Consider the following 24,577-nt stretch of genomic DNA (forward strand, 5'->3'; position numbering starts at 1 on the left):
GGCTAGGGAGACTAAAAATTCTGTGGTAGGATTTGTGGGACTGATGTTGCTATTGAGTACTTCCCTGATCACCAATCAAGGTATCAGTCATTCCTTCCTCCTTGGTCACTTACACATTACCTCAAGCATGTGCACACTCTCTGAATGTTTAGCCTTCACCTTTCCTACTCCTTATACAACATAGTGTGTGCCACGAGTTCCTGTCTGTGTGCAGGGTTATAAAGGTGCTACTTTTTCACAAAATAGAACTAGTGCAATATCATTGCGTTTTTTAGCTTTGTCTAGTTGTTTCTTCATTATTTTAGCTTCATGCTTGTTTTTTGATTTTTGTACAATCTGTGTTGCCCCATGTTTGTCCTGATGAGGCCCATACTTGAGAGGCCGAAACGCGTCAACACTTACCTTTGCGAGATTGGGTCCATATGTGTTTTCAAGTCCAGAGAGCATTTGACTCACACTGATAGGTACCCCAGGAAGAAATAGACACGGTACCTACAGTGGTCACTACCCCAGCCTTCAATCATCGCTTTCAAGTGGATTACAACTGCAAAGACTTTGAGTAACCACTATCTCTCTTTTTCAAGAGATTAAGTAGGGGACAACTTCACACTGACAGACAGATTGCCTGTACCAAAAAAAAGTGTACAATTTGGGTATCGCTTTTAAATAGTACTTGGTCTTTGAAGGTTTGTGTCTTTAATGTTTGTACTATGTGATGTAAGAATTTTATTGTCATGTAATCACTTGTTTAATTCCCTGGCTGCCCTATGAAATCTGTATTTAATACATTTTTGGAAAGTAATTAATCCACGAAGAAAGCATTTATTACCCTTTCTTCTGTAATTTACAGTATTGATCCCTACCTCCTGACCATCTTCATTTTACTTGTTGTTATTGAACCCAGGTCAGGTTAGGGTTATTGGGTTCACCTCTTTTTCATACAATCTTCCAGAAGGGTAGCAGATCCGTACTGACTAATGACATCTTCCAGAAGACCAGTCAATTTTTCATGATAAATGCCATTTTTAGAAGAAAAGTATGTTTTTTCTGATATCTACCATCTTCAGAAGTACAAGTCTATCTTTCCTGATAAACAACATTTTTCTGACAACCAGTCTGTTTTCTTGGATATATGGCCCATTGACTGGTGGCCAAATGCCATAGAAGTGATGACAAGACACTATATCATTTCAAACGTATCTCATTTCCAGGTTCATTCAATCTTTGTTTTATTGAAAGTTTATAGTTCAATATTACAAACCAGAAATGACTGTTAGAAAAAAGTTCACAGATGTAAGATACATTTCTAAAGTCACCTCTCTAGAAGGGGTAGCCCTGATGGTGACTTTTTGCTAGTCCCAAAGAAGTCCACACATATCCAAATGTTGCCCTAACTCTTCATGAAACTTACACGTTTAAGGTGCTCGTCCTTAAGGATGGATACAAGTCCAGTGCCCCATTAGTCCTCAGGCCTCGATCTAAACAGCCATCTGAAGATGACATTGCTTTGGTCCTCGCCTCTTGGCCAGCGTTCCTTGATCTGTGTTTTCAAGAATGTTTTGTTGGTTCAAGTCACAGTGGTTGAGTGTGTTGTGGAATAATTTAATTGGTTTTCAAGCTGTTTCCTGACTCAGTGTGTCCATGGTCTAACATGATCTGAAATGGTATTGTGGGCCTGATGCTCCTCTGGGAGTTTATAATGTCTGCACAATGGCATAGCTGATGTAGGAAAGGCGGTAGTTGAGGAATATTGTGCAACATTTGATAAGAAAAGACTAGGGCCCAGATTTAAGAACGCTTAACACCTCTTTGAGCCACTTTAGCTTCATTTTATTTTACGCTAGTGTGGCCCGAGGCCAAAATCGCCAGTCCAAATTTACAAAGTTGTGCAATGGATGCATTGCACCACTTTGTAACCCCTTGTGCCACATTATGCCTGCACTAGGTATAATGTATACAAGGGGACGTTTCCCCTTTAGGGGGGAGGACAAAATAGCTCAAAGCAATTTAAAAGATTTCTTTGCGCCATTCTTTGTGGCATTTTTAATGCCTGCACAGAGCAGACATTAAAAGGGGGCACACCATTATTTATAATGAGCCTCAATGTGCTTTAAAGGATTAACGTAAAAAATGTTTACGCTAATCCTGCAAAGCGCCAAACTAGCGTCAATATTTTTTACACTAGTTCCCTAACTACCACCATGGTGTGCTGTATCTTAAATATGGCGCACACATGGCGGCGTTAGGGGGATGCTAAAGGGTGCAAGAAAAGGGTACTGCATTAGATGCAGTTACAATTTTCTTAATTCTTCCCCTAGATGTTTCAAAACAATGAAGAACTTTTCTCAAACCACTGCTGTACCTTTCATATGCTGTTGTGTCAACTGCACCAGAAACTGCTGGATGATTTCATCCGTTGTGCTGCTTTTTTGCTATTGAAATACAATGAAAATGCTAATCTGTGGATTAGTTTGATACCGAATTCAATCGTTCTAGTTTACTTGTAATGTACTTGACTCAAAAACCGCTTCTAGCAAAAAGCATAGTCTCTGTTTTTTTCCCTGCTAGGGAGGGAAACTGCAACCTCTTTTTCTGTTTGGGTTACGCCCCAGCAGATCCTTCTGTCCCTGTTTCTTATTGCACCTCTTTGCAGTTCCCGTTTCTGACACCTCATTTCTGGATTCCTCTTGTCTCCACAATGCCTGCTCTCCCTGCTTCTTCTGACTTGCAGTTGCTGCAACTCAAGGTGTCAGCAATTTCTGCTCTCCCAGTTTCTTCTGTGTCTGTAGCATCTGTTGTCTCTGCTCCCCTTGGACTTCCTACTTTTTCTCTGTCATTCTTGCAGTAGCTTTCGGTTGTGGCCTCTCATCCCTCAGCTGTCCCTTCTCTTCCTGCTTTTCATCTTGCATCAGTTCCTGCTTTTCCTCTTCTCAGCAGCTATTTCTCATGTAGTAGTAGTTTCTGATTCCTCCATTTCAACAGCTCTTGCTATGACTGATTTTGACTCCGACAGTTACATTTTCCCTTTCAATGAGTCAGTTTATAGGGGCATATTAATTTGCTCATTTGTTGGGGTGAGCATAATTTGCACACAAAAAACGTGCTAGTGCCTAGAATGTTCCTTAGAAGACTGCCGCTAGTGCTGCCAAAGGTCATGGTTCTGAATACCATGACTGGCTAGTCTTGATTCCATCTCAAGCCTCTTCTTCCAGCATCCCACAGTTCCAGTCAGATTATCACTAGCAGATTAGTTTTCAGTCTTGGTTAAGGTTTTCCTAGACCTTTTTCTACTTTCTCTATCTTTGTCTCTCTTGCTTTGGGTCAAAGTAAAACTAAGTTTGGGTCCCCCAAAATGAGCTCAGCTGCCTGCCACCTGCAGCCACTGGCACACATTGAGCATTGTCTCCACCTTCATGTCTTCCAAGAGGACTCAGTTAGTTCCATTCCTCTTGTGTTACACCACATGCTGTTCCCCTCTCACCCACTGTTCCTCTGGAATGTACTTCTAAGTGCTATCTCATCTCAGAGCTAGTCGCCAACTCTTTCATGACGTAGGATGATGAATGTGTAAAGAACAGCTGCTGGCTGTATTTCTGGAACAGTTCTTGCATCTCCCTGTGGCCACTGGAAGGCTGCATAGCCACCGTCAACCCACCAGCAAAGAGAGCGGGATACAGCTGTTGTGCGGGAAAACTGCAGTCCAGGGCCTTAAATGGGGAGCAGCTCCACAGTGCTGGGAGGTGGCTCACATAGGGATAGGTCATCTCACAGGAAGGGGATCCCAGATGTCCAATGAAAGGTGCGAAGCTCATCAAGTCACTGATGTGGGCAGATCTGTGCTGGTCCAATGGAAAAGAGTAACTGGAAAAAACACAGACGCACAACATTAGGTACAATCACTAATTTCTCCTGCATTCTATACCCCTGCAAAGTATCTGTCAGGCTTCTGAACCTCACTGTAGCTCCAGCCCATCAATATCAACATCCCATACAAAACGGTTAGTCCGTCTACATCCCTGAACATGGATACTGCCAGCCTGAGCTACGCCTGCAGTTCTGGACCACTAGTGTGATGGGGTTTTGCCTGTTTTAGTGTGGAGAGTACTGTAATATGGCAAGTCCAAAGTATTCCTTCTCCCAGAGCCTTTGAGAGCTTAGGAAATGACTGTGTGCGCCTCTTGCTTTTCCCACACACTCCCTACCCTGTCAGCTGCTGTCTTTGGACAGAAATGAATTGTTTAGGGGCAGTGTATGAAGGGGTGCATTAATGGTTTGTCTGCAGTGACTGGGGTGCATGGAGATGGATGGGAAGGGAAACACCTTACTGTTTTTTTGTACGTAAGCGTCCTTCCCTGTGTGACACCTGTTTTCCCTGTTGCCATCAGGCACTGCTTTATATTGCATCATTACCCATCTGCTTTTTGTGTCACAGCCCTTGAATGTCCGGTCTTGGGGTGATTTCTTTAGTGTACTGTTGGTTACTAACAGCCACCATAGAGTGCTGGCACATAACAAACACCTCTGTGAGGTTCCTTTCTCCTTTCTGTACTCCCCCGATCCTCCCTTTCTACTCACCAGTATGGGTCCATACATTTCTGATGCTGCGATTGGTGCAGTTTGAGATAACATTGAGAGGACAAACCAGGGGACAGCAAGGGAGAGCTAAGGTTCTTCTCTGTGCAAGGGCTGCAAGGCTGTGGTTTATGAGGAGGAGCCTGAGGGAGGCATGTCTCTTCCCCTCTGCCCTTCCCCGTGACCAAAGGCCTTCTTTCTACTCTTGCATCAGCAGTCCCCGGGACCCCCTTATCTGATGTGTTCGCTTGTCCTTTGCACTCTGCTACTGCGACTGCCGGTGGTTTCAGTGTATCTCTTGAAAGGGCCATCCCAACCACTGGTAGACGCAACTCAACCTCTGGGGGGCGCAGCTCATCAATGTGTGTTCTTGGATCCTTCTTGGACAACAGCTGGCCATTCTCCAGTGTCATCTGTGCATTCTCTGGCAGACTTGCTTCTTCACTCGTTGGTACCCTCATGTTTCCTGGCAGACACAGCACATCTCCCACCTCTCTCAGCTTACTCAACAGTGATCCCTGCTCATTTTCTGGTGGTTTCAGCTTGTAGACTGAACTTGGAGTCCTTGGAATTGTTTTTTGTTTTTTACTTCCTAATAGGAGAGATTCAAGAAAACCACAAGTTACTCTGGCTCTCAATGTTGCTACTGTTAACGAGAAGCTCCTCTTACTAATCCTCAGCCTCCTAGTGTAGCAGTCTATCACCCCTAACAAGCTCTCAGTGACAGCCTGGAGCTCTACCATGAGCTACTGGAGCAGTTCTCTTCATTAATCCCCAGATACCTAAGCAAGGGCTTTACCACTGACCAGAAGGAGCAGATTCATCCACCAAGTCTGAGACATCTAACCAACATCTAGAATCCCATGCCATTAAATAATAAAACAAGTAATTGTATTTAAAAGTAAAGATGGTGTTCCCTTTTTAATAGGTATGCACTCTGTTTCTAAGAGTAGCACATTTCTAATCAGTTGTGCACACCTTTAAAAAAAATGCTGAGTGCATTTTTATGATAGCTGTGGAAACTTTACATAAATCTTACACATTTTGACATGCATTGTAAGCATATTTGTTAAGAAAATTTTATTTGTGAATGCTGAGTGATAGACTCCCATCCTTTGAATGGTTGGTACAGGGGAATGAATAAATGTATGGCCTTGAAAAAGCGTATTTATGAGGACATAGAATGCAATGTTGAAGAAAGTAAAGGTGTTAGGCCGTTGGCAGGCATGATTCGGTCTTACATAGGCTTCTTCTTGTGTCCATTTCTGGAGTTAACCTTCTGGCTGGAGAAAAGGGGCTATGCCAAAATGTGTTCTTTGCTCCACTCATGTCATTTATTAACCTGTAGTAATTCTTTATATTGATTCTCACACATTTACATGTGAAACCTACAGAAATACCAATACATATGTTTTATTAAACAAAATAAATGGTAAACTTTACTTATGAATTCTGTCCAATTTAAAATAAAATTAGAAGCATTTTAAACAATATTCAGTATAATGTTTCATATAAATTGTGCCCCCTTTTTCAATGCATGCTGCTCGCCTTTGCAATGAAATCTGCACATTTTTTGCTCTGCTAAATTTTTTAATGAATTACTTTCACTTGTTAAATGAAATCTTCTTTAAACGTTTTTATATGAATTTTGAATTAAAACATTTACAGAACAGTGTTATATGAATGAGGTGCATGCCTTTAGAAGAAATTGGGTGCATCTTATTTGTGAAATATGTCGTATCTATATGGATTCTGTGCAATAATTATAAACATAAAATCTTCTTATACATTTTATACACTTTTGAAAACTGGTTTTACACATTTAAAAAAATAATTACACCTTTTTCTTTAACTTTCCAAACAGCTCATATCAATTCACTGCTGCTTTCCTCTTACAGGGCAAATGTGCAGGACAATATGCACACATTGTGTGTGTGTGTGTGTGTGTGTCTGTGTATATATATATAATTATATGGGTAGTTGGTGTACAATTTTTAAAAGAGGTATTTAACAATTCGAACAATTTGTCTATCAATTATGCAGTCTTTTTTGATAGCCACATTTTATTGATTTTCAGTGATATCAACATACAATAAAAAAGAAGCACGCTGCTATGCAATAGGTACAAAATGCTTGGGGCTACAATATTGAGATCCCACATCTGGCCCATAACGCCTCATAGATCAATTATTCCTGACGAGCCCACCAGTCTACACCCTTTGGCCACATGTACAATGACCTGGGGACTGGCGACTTCCAGTTACGTTCAATATGTATCTTGGCCACTATGGTAGCCACCTCAACAAAACTCCTTTTCATTCTCAGTCCCTCAGCCCCATCCAAAAGACCCAGTAGAGCATCCCAGGTCAACGTGTTAGCTGAGCACAAAAGAGATCTTGCGTCCCACTTATCCCCAGAAGGGGGTCAGTGCTGGACAAGTCCACACCATATGGAAAAAGTCAGCTTCAATAAAGGAGCATCAAGCCCGGCAGGCCCCAGGAGTTCTTCTAGCTCATTGTAGTCTCTGGTGGGTCAAGTCATTTTGTCATCACCCTACTCCCCTCACCCACAGCCCCCATTTTTGTTGCACGGCGGAGAAGAGGTCTGGAGCATGGATAGTTAATGAGTGGTAGATTCTAGAAACAGCTCCTATGCCCAGCCTCTTCAACAAAAGCTTGGCCTCAAGGGGGTAAAATAAAAAATCTGGGTATTTGTGGGAATATGGTCTGATAAAGAATGGTGTGGTTGTACGTAGTGGTTAAATTGTGTACAGGAAAATTGATAATGTTCCTGTATGGCTTGAAATGACATCAGCGCACCACCACTCCAGATATCTTCCAGATAAATAAACCCTATTTTGTCCCAAGATGTAAAACCTATGAAACCTGCCACTTGGTGTAGCCGTGTGCCACACCATAGAATTGTGAATCTGGTGAGTTTGTAATCCCAGTTAATGAACCGAAGTGCTGCTCTCCAATAAAGCAAGGTCACTTGGGTGCAGTCGGGGAGATATTGAGGAACTGGGGATCCATAGAGCAGACCCAGGAGATCCTCCAATTCTAGGATATGTAGCTCTACGTGATAAGCAGGATCCACCTATCCTCCATTAAACCAGTCTTTTATTGTTGCTGTTTGTGCAGCAAGGTAATAGCCATAAAGGCAAGGCATTCCCAGTCCTCCATCATACAGAGATTCCCTGGCATTAATAAAGGCCACTCAGTGGTGACCCGGGCCCATAAAAAGGCAGTGGCCCCTGACGTCAATGTCTGGAACCATCTCCGAGGGATAGGGTGGGGAAAGTTTGCAAGGACATACAAGAAGTATGGGAAACACATTATTTTAAACAATCCCACTCGGCCTGGAGGTTTAGAGGCAATCGATCCGACTTCAACAGTTCCTTGGTCAGTCCATTCTTAAGGGCTGAAAGTTGAAATTCCACGCCAATTCGGGGAGGCGGGAGATGTAGATACCTAGGTATTTCTAGGAGAGACAGTGCAATGGGATTTTGGGATGCCAAGATTGTCCACTTACATCACCTTCAACAGGCACCAACAGAGATTTGGACATGTTGGCCTGTAAACCAGAGGCATCCCCATAGAAGTGAAGGATCTTAAGGCATTTTGGGCCTGAAGACTGAAGATCACCATGGAATAATAAGATATCATTTGAATAGAGAGTATGCACTCCTCAAGGCCTCCTTCCCAGAAACATCCCTGTATTTGGGCTTCACATCTAGTGAGGTGCACTAAGGATTGAATCCCTAGAGCGAATAAAAAGGTAGATGGAGGGTATCCCTGTCTGATGCCTCTGTGGGTCAGAGAAGATGGGGATAGGACTCCATTAACCCAGATATGAGCAGTACGAGCGGCATATAGAAGACCAATAAGCCTACGGAAGAAAGGCCAGAAGCCTGTGCGTCTCAGCTCAGCATCCAAAAATGCTCATGCCATGGTATCCATAGTCTTTTTCAAAATCAATTAGGAGCAGGGCTAGAGGACCGCGAAGATGATGCACATCAGATAAGGCGAGCTGCACTCCCCAAATACAATGATGGGTACCTCTGTTGGGCATGAACCCACATTGATCTGGATGGATTAGGTGGGGAAGGGTTTGGTGCAATCGAGACTCGTAAGATCTCAGCAAAGACCTTAATGTTGATATTTATCAAGGACACAGGCCTATATGAAAAGCAGCAGCACAGGGGTTGGCCAGCCTTTGGTGCCACATCAAGTTCCGGTGGGAACGTTCTGCGGCTCACCGCCTGGATGTAGCGTGCTACAAGATGAGGAAGCAGAAGGGACCAATATCATTTAGGAAATTCAACCGGAAATGTATCCAGGGTGTTACCCTCAGCTAAGTCGGAGATGAATTATGCAGTTTTTTTCTGAACTATGAAAACTGGTTTAACATACGTCTGTGATTGTTCAAAAGAATTTGTGCATCCCAAATAATAATTCTGCACCCCTGTATACATTCTCTGAACTCAGAATTCTGCACACGTTTGATAAATTGTTTTGCACTTGCAATTGTGTGCAGTTTTCTAGGGATGGATTCGGCATCCTCTGAGTGAAGAATGTGCTTTTTCCATCAGTTATGAGGAAAGAAGTCGGCACACTTTTTATAAAGACATACTTTCTTGAAAATAATTCTGCAAGCCTTACTAAGAATTCTCATTTTCTAAGAATTCACTGCAGTTCTTGCAACTATTCAGCCCGTTTTTAACTGATGGTGATAAGACTTTTTCAAAACTATAATTTACAGTTCTGAATTTGAGGTTCAGACACAAATGTTTTAACGGGGGCTAGTTTGACTTAAATCTGGGAAATACAATAATGTATTCATCTGTAGTTTACAGCTCAGTAATAAATTCATAATTTATGTGTGCAAAAAGTATATCTGTGTTATATAGCATGAATCTGATGTGATACATAAGAGCGTAGTAAAACATTTGTGTGTCAAATATAAACATGTAATTTTCCCCATAATTGCAGCAATGGGCGAACTTGGTTTTTAATAGGAATGGTCAGGAAAATGTTTGTAAATATGATCCACTCAGTCCTACCTTAGTGACAATACACAAATAATTGCAAATACGTTCCCCACGCTTTTAAGCACACACTGAAGTTACACATATGTGACTTAGTTTTTATGTAGTATACAAATAAGGGAAGGTGGGACAATCTGTTTGCATGCGAGTGTGTGACAGGAATAGGTGGAGACGTAAAGTTTTCTTTTTTTTTAAAGGTATATATGAAAGTAAAATCTGAACCTCCTGAAATTTTATTTAACTAGTCACACATACTGTTTGCAAAACGTGGAGCATGGCTATGTACAATTAGGAAAACAGGCACTAGTCAAGTACTTTTATCTACCCCGGCCTAACATACACGAGTTACAACATGCAAAGTGTATGCATGCATAAATAAGAAACATTTTGTGACCCAGCCAGGCAGGTGTAAAGTCTGACCATTTGAACATTTCTACTTTAGTGTGTCATAATTTATATCTGTTTTAGGGATTTATTTAATTTTAAAATATTTTTATGTGCATTTTTAAGGACCTGAACTTTTTACAGGAAATCAGAATATCATTTGCATATATTCTGTAACAGCAGGGAAATAGTCATAACATGTTTTGAAAACTGTGGATTTTCTTCCAGGATTTCTGAAAACTTTCACATTAGAACTCTTTACAAATTTAACTAACTGTACAATAATTCAGGCGATTTTTTTTCAAGGAATCCATTTATTTTTTATGTCTATTGTGTGCATATTTTGTGAAAGCATTCTGCCCTCTTTTATGAATTCCGTGCTTTTAACAATATGATTCTGTGCAGTTTTATTAAATAAGCTGTATACAGTCTGTAAAAACTCAACATACATTTAGAATTCTGCAAACTTTATAAATAACGTCTGCTTGTCCTTTAATTAAATGATAATGTACCATTCCATTTACTGGACGATTTTAGTATGGATTAATTGACAATCTGAGTGGTTTTCAAATAGAAATATTGGCATTTTTACGTGATTTAGACTACATTTTCTAGAATAGTTCAGCACATATGCTGTGGAAATTCTACACTGTTGTCATGTTATGCAGTATTACGTATTGTTATGGTATATTGCTTGCTTCTATGTGGTGCATGTTTGTCCACAACGTGACTTTTAGCATTTTTTGATGCAGACTCTTTCTGCAAGTGCAAGTTTGACCATGTGGTCTTTGGTGGGGGTGTCTATAGGGCAACAACTTGTGAAGTGGACTTTGGGTTGGTGTAGGTCTTGAATTTCTCTCTAAGTTTGAGTTCCATAGGGACGTTGTTATTGTGATCTGTAGAATTGGTGTATTTTGTTTGGTCTTGGTGGTTAACATCGCAAAGGGCATGCATCTTATCTGATTACACACGTAATAGTTGTCAATTGTGGAGGTGTAATTCATCACTTTAGGTCTTGTTGGGCCTTGTACTGAACATTGTATTGAATTGCTCTTGCCTTATTTTGCATGAGTGATAGTGCTAGTGGTCAGTGCACTTTAAGGCAACGGTTACGTCTGTGCAAGTGTTCTTCAGATGAACATTTACATAGGAGACTAATTGTACAATATGCTCTGTTCCCTTATATTGGGATTAGCTGTGTTATATAGCTTGGTGAAGCTCCTATTTGATTTCCACTATTTGTCTGTTACTATTCAATTGGCCTATCAGGGCCATGCCACTGCATCCAATGTCTCTCAGTTCCCATGTTCCATTTTGTTGTTTTGTGTGGTTTGTCAATCACAGTTACTGGTTCACTGGTCCACGTTGCTTGTGCTTAATCTGTCTTAGCTTCCTTTTCGCTCTTTTTTTGTGATGCCTATAGTGGACTCTTTTCAGGACTGAGAGGGTCAGTTTGGAGTGGCAATCTCGAAGATTGGCAGTTGATGCTGGTTGTTATGTTATTTTGGCTGCTGTGTTGATATGTACTTGATAGACCTCTACTGTGATATCATGTATGGTTTGTGGACTGTTGGTTGAGGACAGCTCTGTTGTGCTGTTGTGGATATTTTGGCTGAGATTCTGGGTATCGTGTTTGTGGCATTAGGTGCAAATATGGTGGGAAAGTGATGTCAGTGGGTTTTGATGTGCTATCGAGAGAAGGTTAGGCTATGTTATTTGACAACTATTTGCCTTCTAAGTGCTTTTCCTTTACAGAGGCTGAATCTGTGGTGGTTCTAAGCTCTTTCTTCCTTGACTTCTTTGGGGCCGTGTTTCCCTGATTGTCCCTGGGGTTAAACGGAGGTTTCAGGAGTAGTGGAAATTGTAGGGAGCAGTGTAGTTTCAGAGTGTACAAAGTGGTTTCAGTTTTATGATGTGGTTGGTCTAGTGTTACATTGGGCAGTGCAGTGATATGGGATGAAGTGTGCAGTGGGTTGTGTGCTTTTAAGGCATGGTATGCTGGACATGTTGAGAACTGTGAGGTGGCTTGGTGAGGTGGGTGGGGTCGTGTGAGGGTGGTGGGTAGTGTATTATGGAATGCTGGGGTGTTCTATATTTCACCGAGACTAGAAGTATGCGGTTTGGAATAAAGTAAAACTGTGGGTGGTTTTCTGATGTGATGAGGTAGCAGGATGATATAGTGTGGGGCCAAAAGGACAGGGTTTGACCTAAGCCAGTAGCACCCTGCTAGTATCGTTGCCAGATGGGCAAATACTCAATTCTTGAATGAACTGTGTATAGTTCTAAAAAGGAATTCCACTCATTAAAAAAGTACATTGGTGCAAACCTTTCACATAAATCTGATGACTGTTATATGAAGTCTGTTTAAAAAATGTTTGCAGTACAAGTTCTATAAAAACAATTACGGAAACCTTTTACAGGAATTAAATATGTTAAAAATAATAATTCTGTGTATTTTCAAAATGAATGACATACATTTGATATTCAGAGCATGTATACTTCATATTTCAATTCTTTGTACTTTCCAGATGAATCGAAGACACTTTTTAAAACCTATTATTGTTGTATTTTAAAACTGTGAACGTACTTGATATAAATTCTGTACACATTTTGTAAGACATATTAAGTAAGTTGTGCATACATTTTTTTACACTATTTATAATTGATTCTTACCTACTTTTAAGTACAGTACATCATATTCTAGAGTTCTTTGGACATTTTGAAAAGACTTCGATGAGCATAAATAGCAGGTTTGTTTTGTACTTTTTAACATAATTCTGAATAACTTTAAAATAATCTCTGGGCAGAGCCAACCACGCTCGTTGATGGCCTTGCTTTTTTGGGGATCTGGTTTGACTTAATTCTTAGAGGCTACTACCAGAGGGCTAGGACCTGAGTAAGTGTTAAAGAGGATGCGCCTTAACCAGTGGACCTCTCTACCTTCTGTTGGATGTCCAAAGGTGGCAAGAGCTAATCTGTGGCCCAAATGTACCGACTAGGATGATCACCATTTTAGTCCACAAGATGGCAATGTTCGAGGATGCTATCTAGGCTGAGGGAGCCCTCAGGAACAGTTCTCCCAAAGTTCATGCGGAAGAGCCCTGTTTGTTCTGAAAGCCATCAGAGCAGAACTGTCACTGTAGGAAAGTACCATCTTTCTTGGCATGTTACCCTCAATTTTACATGTATATCAGTATGTTTTTGCCTGTCTCATTGGGATCCTGCTAGCCAGGACCCCAGTGCTCACAGTTTGTGGCCTAAATGTGTATGCCTGTGTAGTGCCTGTGTCACTGAGGCTCTGCTAATCAGAACCTCAGTGCTCATGCTCTCTCTGCCTTTAAATTTGTCACTATAGGCTAGTGACTACATTTATCAATTTCAATTGGCATACTGGACTCCCCTTATACGTCCCTATTATGTGGTACCTAGGTACCCAGGGCATTGGGGTTCCAGGAGATCCATATGGGCTGCAGCATTTCTTTTGCCACCCATAGGGCGCTCAGACAAACCCTTACACAGGACTGCCAGTGCAGCCTGCATGAAATAATGCACACGTTATTTCACAGCCATTTTCACTGCACTTAAGTAACTTATAAGTCACCTATATGTCTATCCTTCACTTGCTGAAGTTAGGTGCAAAGTTACTAAGTGTGCGGGCACCCTTGCACTGGCAAAGGAGCCCCCACACAGTTCAGGGCCATTTCCCCAGACTTTATGAGTGCGGGGACACCATTACACACGTGCACTACATATAAGTCAATACCTATATGTAGCTTCACAATGGTAACTCCGAATATGGCCATGTAACATGTCTAAGATCATGTAATTGTCCCCCCCATTCCAAATCTGGTATTGGGGAGTCAATTCCATGCATCCTGCGGGCTCCACTATGGACCCCGGGTGCTGCCAAACCAGCTCTCTGGGGTTTTCTCTGCAGCTACAGTAGCTGCCACCCCACAGACAGGGCTCTACCCTCCTGGGGTCTAGGCAGCCCAGTCCCCAGAAGGCAGAACAAAGCATTTCCTCTGAGAGCAGGGTGTTACACCCTCTGCCTTTAGAAATAGGTGTTAAAGGCTGGGGAGGGGTAGCCTCTCCCAGCCTCTGGAAATGCTTTGAAGGGCACAGATGGTGCCCTCCTTCCATAAGCCAGTCTACACCAGTTTAGGGAACTCCCAGTCCCTGCTCTGGTGCGAAACTGGGCAAAGGTAAGGAGAGTGACCACTCCCCTGTCCATCACCACCCCAGGGGTGGTGCGCGGAGCTCCTCCAGTGTGTCTCAGACCTCTGCCATCTTGTTTTTAGAGGTGTGGGGGCACTCTGGAGGCCTCTGAGTGGCCAGTGCCAGCAGGTGACGTCAGAGACCCCTCCTGATAGGTGCATACCTGACTAGGTGGCCAGTCCTCCTCTGAGGGCTATTTAGGGTCTCTCCTGTGGGCTTCTCATCAGATTACGACTTGCAAGAATCCAGCAGGACTCCTCTGCACTTCTCTCTTTGACTTCTGCCAAGGATCGACAGCTGACTGCTCCAGGACGCCTGCAAAACTGCAACAAAGTAGCCAAAAGACTACCAGCGACATTGTAGAACCTAATTCTGCCAGCTTTCTCGACAGTACCCTGGCGGTGCATGCTCTGGGGACTGCCTGCCTTCACCCTGCACTGGAAGCCATGAAGAAATCTCCTCTGGGTCGACGGAATCTTCCCCCTGCTTCAGCAGGCACCAAACTTCAGCTTCACCGGTACTCTGGGTCCCCTCTCATCCTGACAAGCGTGGCCCCTGGAACACAAGTGGTGGACCCAAGTGACCCAGACTGTCCAGAGGTCCAACTGTCTGAATTTGGAGGAGGTAAGTCCTACCTCCCCTCCCCAGACAGTAATCCTGCGCACCGTGTGATCTGCAGCTACAAGGGCTTCTGTGCACATTTCCAAGAAATCCCGCATGCACAGCCGAGCCTAGGTCCCCGGCACTCCGCTCCCTGAGTTGACCTCCGGTGTTGTGGGACCTCTCTTTGCAGTGTTGAGATGACCGCCATGTTCAGTCTTCTTGAACCTGTGTTTGAGGACTTCTGTGGGTGCTTCCTTCCTTTCCATGGGCTCTCTATGTTGCTGAGGGCCCCCCTCTGTCTCCTCTACCCCGTGGCGACATCCTGGTCCTTCTTGGGCCCGGGCAGCACTCTTTTTCTGCAACTGCGACTCTTGCAGGTTGCAAGGCTTGTTTGCGGTATTTTGCCAGGGAAACAACTCTGCATCCTCCAGCACACCGTGGGACATCTTCTGCATGAAGAAGAACCTCCTACCTCCTTTTGTTGGTGCAAAACCAGCATCTTCCAACTGAAGGGCAACCATTTTGCACCTTCATCTAGGGTTTAGTGGGCTCCTTCGCCCCCCCCCCGGACACTTTAGCGACTCTTGGACTTGGTTCCCTTCCTTTGCAGGTCTTCAGGTCTAGGAATCCGTCTTCAGGGGCATATTTATACTCTGTTTGCGCCGGAATTGCGTCGTTTTTTTTTACGCAAATCCGACGCAAAGCTAACTCCATATTTATACTTTGGCGTTAGACCCGTCTAGCGCCAAAGGTCATTTTTTAGGTGGACACCTACCTTGCGTTAATGATATGCAAGGTAGGCGTTCCCGTCTAAAAAATGATTTCAAGGCATGTGCGCCTTATTTAAACTCCCGTGCAAAAATGGCGCACGGGAGTGGGCGGGTCAAAAAAAATGACGTCCAGCCGCTTTTGCGTAATTTCTTAATGCCTGGTCAGGGCAGGCGTTAAGGGACCTGTGGGCTCGGAAGGAGCCCAGAGGTGCCCTCCCATGCCCCCAGGGACACCCCCTGCCACCCTTGCCCACCCCAGGAAGACGCCCAAGTATGGAGGGACCCATCCCAGGGAACTTAAGGTAAGTTCAGGTAAGTATTTTTTTTTAACTTTTATTGTGGCATAGGGGGGCCTGATTTGTGCCCCCCTACATGCCACTATGCCCAATGACCATGCCCAGGGGACAGAAGTCCCCTGGGCATGGCCATTGGGCAAGGGGGCATGACTCCTGTCTTTGCTAAGACAGGAGTCATGTCAATGGAGGGTGGGAGTCAAAAAAAAGGGCGCAACTCGGGTTGAGGCAGATTTTTTGCCTCAGACCGACTTGCCCCATTTTTTGACGCCCAAGCTCCATTTTCCCCTACGCCGGCGCTGCCTGGTGTGGGTCATTTTTTTTACGCACACCAGTCAGCTCCGCCGGCTAACGTCATTCCATAAATAAGGCGCCCGCATGGCGCTTTGGAATGGCGTTATCCGGCGTTAACATTTTTGACGCACAACTGCGTTGGCGCAGTTGTGCGTCAAAAAGTATAAATATGGCCCTCAGTGCTTTGCAGTCTGTTGTGGTCCTTGCAAAATCCTTTATAACGACTTTAGTGTGTTTTGAGGGAAATAGTAGTACTTTACTCCTACTTTCCTGGGTCCTGGGGTGGGGTCTCCTTTACACCCTTAGTGTTTTCTCACACCCCCAGCGACCCTCTACACATTACACTTGCCTAGGGGTGCATTCGTGGTTCGCATTCCACTTACTTAGTGTATGGTTTGTGTTGCCCCTAGGCCTATTGCATCCTATTGTGTTTTACAGTGTTTGCACTACTTTCTGACTGTTTTACTTACCTGATTTGGTTAGTTGTGTATATTTTGTGTATGTTACTTACCTCCTAAGGGAGTATATCCTCTGAGATATTTTTGGCACATTGTCACTGAAATAAAGTACCTTTATTTTTTAGTAACTATGAGTATTGTCTTTCTTATGATATAGTACCTATATGATATAAGTGGTATTGCATGAGCTTTGCATGTCTCCTAGTGGAGCCTTGGCTGCTCTGCTATAGCTATCTCTGTCAGCCTAAGCTGCTAGAACAATACTACACTCTACTAATAAGGGATAACTGGACCTGGCATAAGGTGTAAGTACCATTGGTACCCACTACAAGCCAGGCCAGCCTCCTATAGTCCACCCAGGGTCAAACTGGACATATGTGATTGAAGCCATGCTGATGGAGAGTGGAGGCGGCACTGTGGCACAGGAACAGAGGACCTGCAAAGGGCAGGATGGTGTTACATGCTGGACATCTACTAGGTGGCCTAGGCCCTGCTACATATATTAACAAAGAAAAAGATGTGTACAAGGGTGTGCACCCACACTTCAGAAATGTCGCTCAAGAAACATAAATGCCCAGTGACAGTATCCAAGGAGGAGTGTGGAAGTGAGAATCTCACTGGGGATCTGGAGCCTCACTCACCCAAGAAAAATTGCTTATAATGGCCATCTTGAGAGAGACACACTCAATCAATCGAAAATGGTTTGACTAAACAGAGAAAAAAATGTCCAACATTTTCAGAGTCGGGAGACATATGCAGTTCTCTGGTGTAACTTGAGAGACTGGGAGGAAAATAGAATGACTTGAGTGCGAGGTACTGTTGGCTGGCGTCCAGATTCTGGGACTGTTCACTTTGTAAACCCTGCTGAAGTTCAGTGTTCCTACAAAAAAAGATTTTTGACATATCAGAGATATTCCTGTGCACTAACTGACTGTAAATGGACCAGGGCCAGCCTCTAGACTCGGGCTACAACAGAATAAGTCATTGCTGTCCCTACATGATGCTGATTGAAAAATGTCAGGCAGATGATGCGGTCAGTGGTAGAGTGGTCAAGGAGAAAGCCTGGGCCAGACAGCAGATGGTATTGTCAGGAGGTGATTTGATCATAAGAAAATATTGTGCAGAAGGAAAAGAAAGGGAGCACTAGTGGTGGCCTGAAGCCACATCTCGCCCTTAGACTTGCATCGATCTTAGACGTGGGCTGCATGTTCTGTAGTCACCATTCCTTAGAAAATTATAAGTAGCAGCAGGAGGTGAAAGCAAGACCTAGGGCTATCTAACACTGGCAACAGCATTACAATATCACACTGCAAGCAGTAATATGATTGTCTTGTGCCGCCACCTCCTAGGGACATTTGGGAGAGTCCCTCTGTAGCTTCTTCTTAGCCTGATTTCCGGTGCGTGGGATTCCTGCCTGCACTAAAGGCCTGAACATCAAGCCCAGGGAAACCCAGAAAGAAGGAATAGGCAGTGAGCTTTTACCTGATCTCACCTCGCTCGTCCTGTGATGGTTTCTAGACAAAACACTTTTGCATTCTTAAATGTGAGTACGAAAGTTTGGAGTGGAGAGACAGTAGATGAGGGGAAAGAGCGGCAATGAAAGAAATGGGTAGAAATGGAAAGAGCAGGGCACAGAGGGAAAAGGAGACATAAAAGATGTAAGAAAATACAAAGAAAAGAGGTGAGGAAAGCAATGTTTCCTCTAACTTTTTGCTTACTGCAAGAGTATACTCCTGTGCACCCTTTCCCAACTCTGTTCAGAAACAAGAGTTGGGAAGGGGCCACCAAAGAGTGATCGTGGTGAGAAATCTCCTACAACAGAGGGCTGCTAACTGAATTAGTTTCGGCACTTTATAAGAAGTGTTTAATAGTACACCACAGAAACCATTTACCAACTTTAGATCAACAAAAGTTAACTCTGCCTGGCAAGCTACATGTATTTGTTTGCAGCTTGGGCTGCTCGTTAACTGTGTGAGCTACCTTATCAAGGTTGTAACGTCTGACCTGCGTTTACTTTAGTATATCCGTAGCAACTTCAATGTCTCATGTAGTCTTTCATCGACTACACATCTGTGACCTAGATGCTAAACTTTGTGTTCTACAATATGTCATTAACCCTCAAAGATAAACCTTTGACCAGAGATTTCATATACACACAGATATTTCCATCAATTGCTTTAACCACCTGCCTACCTTATCCACATTATACCCTGAGTCTTTTTGGCTCAGTTTGTATTAAACTGCAGTCTGTTTATGACATAGTAAGCTAGGGAGACAGCAGAGATTTGGTAACAAAATTTATCCACCTATGTTCCGCACTGATAACCCTCTTTCAGCATGCACTGAAATAAAGCAATGACCTGGAGTTTAAGCACATAGTAACATTTGCTGAGAACTGAGGATTGCATCGAAGAGCAGATGTTTAAGGGCTGCTGTAAGTGTGATTTGAACATGTACTTTGAGCATAAATGCACAGCGAGCCAGCAATCACCCATGCTTCTGAGTGCACCTCAGTGCATCTCCATGAACCATGCGCATCTTTATAGCCAGACACTTCACAGTTTCAGCATTCTTAAGGCTGTGTCAGTAGAAGTGTGACTGTACCGTTTCCCAATTTATGAGGAGTTTGCAAAGGACTATGGGTATGCAGATAATTTCGAGAAGAGTGTGTATAAAGTCTGCCCTTTGCAAAGCTTCTGCCCCCATCCCCCAAGCGCCAGCATCATGATGTGCTTTCTCTACAAAGTAAAACAATGAAAACATTTCTATTTTTAAATGACGTCATGGTTTCCTCTTTTGCATTGTTCAGAGTTGGAGTGCAACAGCAGACATTAGCCCAGACAGGAAGCCTGTTGCACAGTCCTACCAACTGTAACCATGAGGCTTGAGGAAGTGCTTGTCAGCAGGCAGCTTTCCTCCACATAAGCGAGGAAGGGCTGAAAAGATGCCATGCTGTACATAGGACTTTAGCCCTTCAGTCTCAGATTTATTTTTAATGATGAGAGAATGTGATCACAGACCATAAGGTGCCATAAGCCAGAAGGGTTTATATAGCATCAGCCTAGATACAACATATTCATCTCAACAGGAGTGAATAGTTAATTGTACTATGATGCAGCCTATGATGCAGCTGGGGATTAGCCTGTAAAAGTCAATATCTGCCTTTTGTTTTCAAAGCATCTGCGACAATGCTTTCAACCTCTTTGTGCACAGCAAGAAGAAGTGCGGGCACCCAAGCATGCGCATTAGAGGGGACACAAGAAGCATTAGAGGGGTAGGTTATCTAAAAAGGTGTTCAGTCCTTGGGTTGTGGAGATAGATTCCTACTTTTACTAAGCCCAATGGCTATACACTGCTTTTCACTACCAGTTTTGCACTTGCACCTCCCCCCCACCCGACCTGTGGGCTGGTCTGACAAAATTGCCAGGGCTACTTTGGGTTCCCAGTCAGGCCCTGTTCAAGCCTCATCCCATTAAGACCAACAAATGGTTGACAGGAAACCTTCACCAGGTGAAAAGTCAAGGCATAACACTGAAAGACACCAAAGTATAGCAAAGCTACTATTTCATTGCTTTTTGGAGACTGCACACTAGGATCTACAAATCACCTTGAACCGTATCTAAAAAAGAACACCTCCAAGCCCAATTGACTGGGGCAGATAATTCAATTTAAGAACCTTATTTATTAATAGACAGTAAGTCCTTGCCTAATGGCAAGTCTTTTGGCACCCTCAGATGGCCTGTGTCGCCTAACATTCTTCACCAACAAAACTGGTGCTCTGAAAGAGAGCACATATTCCACCTTATCTTGGCCTGTGATGTTCATCAAGTAGTGCTTGCCTCCTCTTTATCTATTTGTGAGTTCCCGCCAGTTATTGAGGATAAGATTAGAAAAACTGATGTCCTTCTAACAAATCTACCCGATCATGGAATGTCTGTTATACAAAGGTGGTTAGCCTGGGTCTCTTTGCACTATTCCCCTTCATCATCAGATTAACCAAAGCCCTCCTCAAATAGGACTTTACATGCTATTATAATTTTAAGGAAAGCTCCTGCAGGCTGAGAAATATTTTAAACTTCAGACCTAACTCAGACTTATTCTGTGTTAGACAGAGTCCATTGAAACACTAGTCATCGGTCAGCTTCCCTTTTGACTGGATTCAAATGGTCTTCTCGGTGCCTTTTAGTTGGGTTTCTTACCATGCAAGAGTGGAAAGTGAACACTTAAATATCAGGGCAAGACTACTCACTACCTGAAACCAAACATCCCCCTGTTTGTGCCTTGGGTGTATTGCACGTCTCAGACAGTGGGACGGAAGCAGTTGCTTTGTTTTCCAATCAGCACTGCATCACCTGCTGCATTACACCTGGCATGGCATGATGAAAGTTGTTCCAAACCATGTGAGCTGCCCAGCCCACACTGCTCTTGACATCAAGTTCGCCCTTCTGTGGTATGCGCTCTGCTGGCTGGAGCTGCATCCTGGTCATTAGAAAAAGATCTTCGCAACACCAGCACACACACAGGCATCACACTGACCCACAACACAACAAATCCGCCCCACGCACTGCTATAAAAGTTGTTCACTGATAGGCTTGTAAGACTGGCTCGTGTGGCACTGTCAGATCACTCTAAAGGCCAGACGTTCTACCCTGAATACTTGTACCATTCCACTGCTGACATAAAGGGAATTTATTGTATTTGCCTTGGAAAACACCAGTACATCAATTTCCTCTCTCTTCCCTGTGCTTCTCCACCTGCTTAATCATTTATTAATTAACATACTATTTACTTTTGTCTTTATTTTTGCGGGGAGTCCACAACAGCACACTGCTACCAGACCACTCATTTTTGTCCATCACAGACAATGTACATACCCAGGTCCCACTCTGAGCCTTTTTATCACTCTGCACACAGTTGTAGGACTTCTCTATTGTCCCAATTTGTGCTGCATTCATGAACATATATTATTTTATTTATTGCACTGAAATGACAGTCCATCATCTTGGAATGCTAAATTGAGGATAAAGTGTAATAAAAATCGTGCCAAGATTGCGGTCATATATAAGCACACGTGCACACACATGGCCAGGGACCAGGAACCATCTTGGAATGGTCTATTTTATACTTTGAAAAGAACATTCCAAGATGTCTATCCATGTGCCCATAAGGCATGTCCATACGTGGGTGGCCATCTTGCAATGGGTTTGGTCATAAACTATACCAAAACAAACAAGCATTTGCAAAGCCAATAGCTCTGTGCCAGCATTTAAAAAACAACACCTATTGGCTTTGACAATGCTTGTATTGACACTGTGTGTCCCGAATGCATTACCTCTGAGTCTACACAGTAGCTGCCCTATGCAATGGTTCCTTTGGTAGTTTTCCAATTTCTGAAATGTCTATATATATATATATATAGCCCAAGTATTCTGAGTTTCCCTCATTGACCATTCCGACACAGCAGTGTTTTACCCCTGATACCCTTGTGACACCTGCCTCTTCTGCATGACCAGGCTCTACGAAGCTGAAGGAAAGGATTGCTTTCCACACCATGGCAGCTGTTTCTGCATGTTCAAAAGCTTCTAATTTCCCTTTACCTCCCAACCCGCCAAGCATCAAACTGGTTTCACTCTCTTTAATGCCATCTAACCCAGAAACAACTATTGTACATGTTCTCTGCATTTCCCAATTGCCTCCCAATTTCCTACAGTTAATGTTCACGCAAAGTGTCAGAGGTCCTAGACTAAATGCAAATAAAACGGTAAACATGAAACGTGAATAAAAATCAGCGAAGTTTTCAAATGATTTTCTGCCAAACTGTTTTAAAATAATTTACAATATTTTGTACAAATGTCTATTGTTTTTCATTCGTTCCATGCACAGTCTGGGGCCTGGAATTGCAAAATGGCCACACTTTATATCAAAGTAAATTAAAAATAAGGTTGAAAAAAATTGTAACAAAGCCATGAATGGGCCCCGACCTGGTCTCGTTCTTTCGTCAGACACTTCTTGCTTTTCCTCCAGACGTTTCTTTCCATTCTCCCCAATCTTCGCTTCATCTCTGCTTAAAAAGAGACAATCTCAAACTCACTAACAAGATGTGAGAATTCTTTCCACAGTATGCTTGGCCACTTACCCACATTTTCCGAGGGGCAGCATCTACTTTGCAGCAGTATCACAATGCATAAAATGGTTTTTTTAAACTACAGGGGCCCCAAAGTATTTCTTAAGGGCCATCGCAAGTGCTTCTACATGCCAGGGTTGCTGAATACCAAGTCGGCCTAGTCTTGATTTCACCTCATGCCCCTTTCTTCCACTTCCCCTCCCCACCTTGGCCCCCAGCACTTCCTGTTACTTTATCACATTCTTGCAGGTTCTTCTTAATCTCTGCTGTCTCCCTTTGTCAATGTTTGCGTAGCTGTGGCTTCATCCTTTCCCCCCCTCTTCTGCTTTTCATTCTCTTGCCCTGGGCCAAAGTCTGATGATGACAATTATTTACCCGTCCCCAAAATTGAGAGTCAGTGCCCACCACCTGCAACCACTGGCACAAAAAAGCTGTGGAATTTCACCACATTAACTTAATGATCATGATGTTTTTTTTTGCTTCAATTCCCCTATACAGTCTCAAGGTGGTTTCAAACTGCTCCTAAAGTCTCGTTTGATCCAAAATGTCTTTCAAAATTGTGTTTTTAATGACAAATTGAGATCCACATAGGAAATCAACGAGAAAGGAGCATTTCTTGCCACCGGTGTGATAGGGCACATAGTCAGAGGCACTGCTATGACTGACAGATCAGGCACAAATAGGAGAAACATCTGTGTAGATGACAAGGGGAGAATACCAAGAGTCAGTAGCACTTGATTGGTATACTGGCAGAGATGGCTGCTGTTTTAGAGGTGCCATAATCAATGCCACTGGAACTATGTGATTCTGTAGCTGTGTTGTTTAACTCATAAATATAGGTTTACCACATTTGCCCTTAACCCACCATCTTTCTAGCTCAAACGGGCAGAAAATTACTAATAAAGAACCACATGTGGTGCAATGCAGTGGCAGGCCATGGCAAATGTTAACTGGGCAGTTTTCATTTGCTGATTGCAGTAGTCAGGAGTTACCCTGGGTCTAAGTTGTGGAACCTTTGCTAAAAACAATATTAAAGTGTGTTAAGATGACAAAATCGGAAAAATAATAGACCCACAGAATGTGCCACGTTATGTCGCATAATTTGTCTTTCCTTGTTGTATAATTTGTCAACCGTGCCCCATAGTTTAGTCCGCTTAGGCTATGGAAGTAAGCAGCAATGGTCACTGTTCATGGCTAGGATCTAGTCACGGAATTCAAGTGAGATCTTGTATTTGGTGAGCACGACAGAACCTACATTGTATTAATCGTTTTGTATTGTTCCCAGCACTAGAACGGCAGGAGCTGTAGCAGGGCAGTGAATAGTGCATTGGTAGAGCTTTATGCCAAGCCCAGGACTTTCATAGAAATGGCCAATGCAGGTCAGCTCTGAAAAGCTTTGGCAGAGCTGTGAGTGTTGGTACTATTCTTGGATATCTGGCATGCTGCATGATGGATCTGTGTTTTTTGTTCCTGTTTGACCCAAAGTCATGTGGCAGGGGATCAGAAAGATGATTAATCACTAGTGTCTCACCTGTCCCGGTGGGATTTAAACTCCTTGATTCCCTTCGCAAATGGATTTTCTTCAATTTTTAGTTGTGACAACTGTAGAACAAGAACAGAAATATGTTACACACTCTCAAGAAGTCAGGAACAAAAGTCACATTTAGAGTGCCACTCTTCAACAATCCCAGACAGGATTCAGCTCTGGAGATGCTGCCTCACTCATGTCTGAATTTCCTACCTACTACCACAGAGCACGTGCAGTGGTAGGAACCCCCTGTGACTCTTCAATGACTCTTAAATTGTTGTCTCTT

The 24,577-nt window shown here is 43.2% G+C and overlaps 1 protein-coding gene across 4 annotated transcripts in view; it reads right to left on the bottom strand.

Moving 5' to 3' along the window:
- Positions 1-1,176: 1,176 nt before the first annotated feature.
- Positions 1,177-24,577, bottom strand: part of LOC138304203 (T-box-containing protein TBX6L-like) — a 36,128-nt gene continuing 12,727 nt past the window's right edge. The window contains exons 5-8 of one of the 4 annotated variants that reach the window (XM_069244066.1): positions 24,295-24,365; positions 22,621-22,700; positions 4,576-5,164; positions 1,177-3,861 (exon numbers count right to left, since the gene is read on the bottom strand). In XM_069244066.1, coding sequence (XP_069100167.1) covers positions 3,513-3,861; positions 4,576-5,164; positions 22,621-22,700; positions 24,295-24,365 — 1,089 coding nt within the window. In that variant the 3' untranslated portion in view covers positions 1,177-3,512. Of the gene's footprint in view, positions 3,862-4,575; positions 5,165-22,620; positions 22,704-24,294; positions 24,366-24,577 lie in introns of all 4 variants that reach the window. The other 3 variants (XM_069244064.1, XM_069244067.1, XM_069244068.1) reach the window with 3 other exon arrangements.

The sequence above is a fragment of the Pleurodeles waltl genome, chromosome 7 (genome assembly GCF_031143425.1).
Source record: "Pleurodeles waltl isolate 20211129_DDA chromosome 7, aPleWal1.hap1.20221129, whole genome shotgun sequence".
NCBI classification, from domain to species: Eukaryota; Metazoa; Chordata; class Amphibia; order Caudata; family Salamandridae; genus Pleurodeles; species Pleurodeles waltl.